Source organism: Palaemon carinicauda, chromosome 21 (assembly GCF_036898095.1).
Source record: "Palaemon carinicauda isolate YSFRI2023 chromosome 21, ASM3689809v2, whole genome shotgun sequence".
NCBI lineage: Eukaryota > Metazoa > Arthropoda > Malacostraca > Decapoda > Palaemonidae > Palaemon > Palaemon carinicauda.
This window is the reverse complement of record NC_090745.1, coordinates 86,050,657-86,055,077: the sequence shown is the minus strand read 5'-3', so window position 1 is coordinate 86,055,077 and position 4,421 is coordinate 86,050,657. Positions and strand designations below refer to the sequence as shown.

The following is a 4,421-nucleotide window of genomic DNA, read 5'->3' as shown; positions in this document are numbered from 1 at the left end:
AAAATTATCAAAGGGAGTTTTCAACATGAAACGTGTTGAAGTGATATCAGTATTCTTAGAGGTTATCGAGTCGAGGCTACGTAACTTTCGTCAGTCATGAAGCAGACCTGCTCTCTAATCTAATCTTTAAGATCACCAGACTATTTAAAACCAGTACTGTGCGGTCTCTACCAACAAGTTAGTGCGAAGATAGGTTAAATGTACCTGGATTAATCTAAAACAGCAGGGTATGGAACCCAAGGAAGATTGTGGATAGATATATTCACTTTCAAATGAAGCATTTCGAAGAAATTATCTCAAAAGGATAATCTTATTTTTATTTCAGTCTTTATTGTGTGCTTCACGAATACATTTGGAGTTACCTAGTTAATGAATTGAGATGATTTGGATAGTGTAACTGCCATGACGTTGTTTTATTATTATTATTATTATTATTATTATTATTATTATTATTATTATTATTATTAGCTAAGCTAAAATCCTAGTTGGAGAAGCAGGATGCTACAAGCTCTAGGGCTTTAAAAGGGAAAATATCCCAATGAGGAAAGGAAATAAGGAAATAAATAAACTATACCGTATATGAGAAGTGATGAATACAAAATTCAGTATCATTATTACTATCTAGGCTACAACTCCAGTAGGAAAAGCTGGATATTACAATACCTATTGCTCCAAGAGGGAAAATAGCCCAGCAAGGAATAGAAATAAAAAAAATAAACTATATACAAAAAGTAATCAATAGAAAATATAAAATATCCTAAGATTAGTAACAAAAAGAAAATCATTTTGAAAGAATTAACAACATCTATATATATCGAAACTGAAATAAGGTAAACCAAAACTTGAAATATCTTCCTAACTAACCTCTTGAGTTCACTTCTCATTATCCAACCCATTTTCATGGATGCCTGAAGGAAACTCGAGTCCGTGTAACGAAAGAACCTGGTATAAAGGTTGACATAAATCTCGTTCTATAGTTTATATGTTACTTATTTGATTAAAATTCTTATTTATCACAATATATCTGTATATTTCTAATTTTCTATAATTTATTATTTTATTCCCCGCTTATTTGAAGTACTGGGTTGTTTTTCTCCTGATGTCCTAGGGCTCGCAACATTCTGATTTTGTATTAGGGTAAATAATAATAATAATAATAATAATAATAATAATAATAATAATAATAATAATAATGAATAGTAAAATTTTAGATTATATGCAAAAAAAAAAAAAAAAAAAAAACTTTATCTATATAATTAGTGAAATTGATTTGTATATTCTGAGGAGAGTATCAACACAAAAGTAAGGGGAATCTGCAACATTTGACGATATCCACAGAGCAAATCTATGGATACAATAGATACACGAAAGAACACCTCGGGTCAAAATGAAATGACATTAGGGGGCATTACGAATAATGTAAGAGGACTGATGACCTTAAAAAAAAAAAAAAAGTGATAAAAAGTTAACTAGAACGCCCTTTCTGAAATGCATGGCAAGGGAGCTGAGCGTTTTTTTTTTCTATAATGTAATTTATTGGTATTTTTTTTTTACTGAAAATTTGAGAATTATTTTGATTTTGACTTAAATGTTGTGCCTTTTACAGAAAAGAATATCTATAGCTTTTCATAATGCATATGACGATGGGGCATGTGATTCGATTGCCATACTCTATATAACGCCAAGGATTTACAATTACTTTAGCTGTATGTATGTGTTAGATGTCAAACGCCTTACCTCGATTTCTGAATGGAAAGTATCTAGGAATAGAAACAATTTTGGAGGATGGTAGTTTAAGCCAAGGTTTAGAATTTTAGTTTAGCAACATTTGGGAAGCAAAGATTCAAAGCTCATCGCTTCTTGATAATCACGGGATCAAGGTCATAATAAGAATGTAAATCGTCTTCATCGGTGATCATCAATATCGTTAAGCTGAATTTGCCAAATCGTTGCCGAAGATGAGACCGGTATTTTCCTTCCTTTCGTTATTCAATGGCCATTTTTTCAACCCCCCCCCCAAAAAAAAAAAAAATTGAGTGATATTCAGGATGAAATCGGTCCCATGTTCAGTTTGATGAAGAAACAAAATAAACTCGACGTTTTTCCCTCCTTGTCGTCTTAAAACTTGCTGACTCTTCTCCTTTGAGTAGGTAAAAACCCTGTGTGCTTGAAACTAGTCGAGATTAGGGAGATAACTCTTGACCTCTCGACATTGGTGCTATTTTTAACACTGATAAACAAGATGGTCCACCTATATAGAGACCGTCCACTACCTGTTCTTGCATTGTCTTTCCGACTCTTTCACAGACAAGTGACTAAGGCTCATTATTACCAAGATCACATGTAAGTGTTATACAGCAAGTAGTGATTTAGTATCATCAAATATTTTGTTATTTGATTTAGAACATTACATACCAGCCTTTCTAAAATTAATAAAGGCTTCTATCTCAAAGCCTTTTTATGGCTACATAAATCAACCTGGTCATTGAGAATAGTAGGTTGTTTATAAGCTTCCTTTTTTAAGTGATAAAAGAAAAAATTCTTCAAAGCGGTTAGGTTAAATTGTTCAGGATGGGCAAAGAAAGGCATCATCAATATACCTGAGAAAGATTATATAGACAAGTCACATTCTCGTGATCAACTTTCTTCTAGTACCAGAAGCTGAATACTTCTAAATTTGAATGTAACCTCAATTAGAGCTGTTAAAAAAATTTACTTATTAACTAACGAAGATGTCACACATTGCACAGAAAACCCGAAATCATGGCTTCCCGAGCTTGCTTCCGCGCAACCCGTTTCCTGACCTCACTGCGGACCACAGGCCCACTCAAACCACCAGCAACCCAGACTGTTCAACATCGCACTTTACGAAGCTTTCCCGGTCTCTTTGGCGCACAGGCGGTAAGTGCTGTGTATTGTTCAATGCTAATTACATCATTATTATTTTTATTACTAGCTAAGCTACGACCCTAGTTGGAAAAGCAGAAGCTACAAGCCCAAGGACTCAAACAGGGAATAATGTAAAAAGGAAATAATGTATTAAAAAACTACAAGAAAAGTAATGACCAATGAAAATAAGATATCTTAAGAACAGTAGCAACGTTAAAATAGATCAATCATATATAAACTTTACAAAAGAGACTTATGTCACTCTGTTCAATATAAAAACATTCGCCTGCAAGTTTGAACTTTTGAAGTAAATCTTAAAAAAACGATGTCTTTCTTACACAGGTAAAAGCGATGATGGACGCAGAGGAAACCAATACATTTTTGGGGGATTTCGAAGAGTCGTTCCAGAGATGGCAAGAAGAGGCACAGATGCTGAGAGACATTCGTCTGCTGCCAGAGGATCTGGAACTCTCCAAAATAATAGAAGAAGCCTCCAAAGAGCAATTACTAAATATTCTGGAGTTAGTTGCAGACGAAAGCCTAGATATTCGACAAGGATGGATTGTGTCGACAAACTATTAAATTTCGATGCCATTAATATCAATGGGACTTCCGAGTAGAGAGTCTTTGATACATAGTATATTTTGTTGTTTTCTATTTAGTCTGTTATTTATAATGAGACGATATTATCAAGGCAGATTCCTCTACATTTAGACTAATATGACTTGTGCCATGTATAATCATGGGATTTCTTTAACGATGTTTTGAAATAGCACCTGAAGAAATTCCTGTTTATTGATCACAGCGATAGTTTTGTTCTAAGCAAAACCGATCAAATCTGACGAAAGTATCACAAACACTTTATATATTGTTACTGACAAATCTCTTGACCTAAGTTTTACTTTACGGTCAAGAATTATTTCTACATACTTTAGAATTAGGCTAAGGCGGGATAAACTTCCTCTCTAATCACTTCAGCTGCCACATGTTTCGAGGCAGGCTGTTAGAAAGCTTAACGATCTTCTATTCGTTTCCCGAGAAGAAACTAGGAAGAGAATATAATGATAGGCTTAAATGACAGGTAGATAATACATCTCTCAATATAAACTCATGTATTTCTATATATTTTTGTACGAATCGTCCTGACATAACTTTTGTAAAGATATAATTTTGTATGTATCGTCTTGACTTCTATTGGTATTTTATACCACATACAAATGATCATATGTGTAGCAATACAATAAATTTATATTAAATATAAATGGATTTTTATTTGGTAAATATTTCCAGCTTCCTATACTTAGCTATTAATTACGATATCAGTTGCACGTTATTGCAGTAATCATGAAAAATAGGAAAAAAGTTTCAGGTTTTCACTGACACTTGCCAGGAGCCAAAAATAAGTAATTATTTTCGAAATTGAATCAATTGAGAAGTTAATTGTAAATTATTGCAATAATCAAGAACATACAAATTTAAAATATAAGTTTCAGGTTTTAACTGACATTTGCCAGAGGTCTTGAAAAAAAAAG

The 4,421-nt window shown here is 33.0% G+C and overlaps 1 protein-coding gene across 1 annotated transcript; it reads left to right on the top strand.

Moving 5' to 3' along the window:
- The first annotated feature begins 2,203 nt into the window (after positions 1–2,203).
- LOC137614696 (uncharacterized) lies at positions 2,204–4,151 on the top strand. The gene is made up of 3 exons (XM_068344380.1): positions 2,204–2,343; positions 2,751–2,901; positions 3,232–4,151. Exons 1-3 carry the CDS (start codon positions 2,243–2,245, stop codon positions 3,469–3,471), a joined length of 492 nt encoding a protein of 163 aa, XP_068200481.1. The 5' UTR covers positions 2,204–2,242; the 3' UTR covers positions 3,472–4,151.
- The last annotated feature ends 270 nt before the right edge of the window (positions 4,152–4,421 follow it).

What these genes read in the sequence shown, in the direction of transcription:
- LOC137614696 (XM_068344380.1), top strand. Translation starts at nt 2,243, where the DNA reads ATGGTCCACCTATATAGAGACCGTCCACTACCTGTTCTTGCATTGTCT. An exon ending in CATTATTACCAAGATCACAT is followed by an intron (nt 2,344 to 2,750) that starts GTAAGTGTTATA and finishes CACATTGCACAG; the next exon opens with AAAACCCGAAATCATGGCTT. An exon ending in GTCTCTTTGGCGCACAGGCG is followed by an intron (nt 2,902 to 3,231) that starts GTAAGTGCTGTG and finishes TTTCTTACACAG; the next exon opens with GTAAAAGCGATGATGGACGC.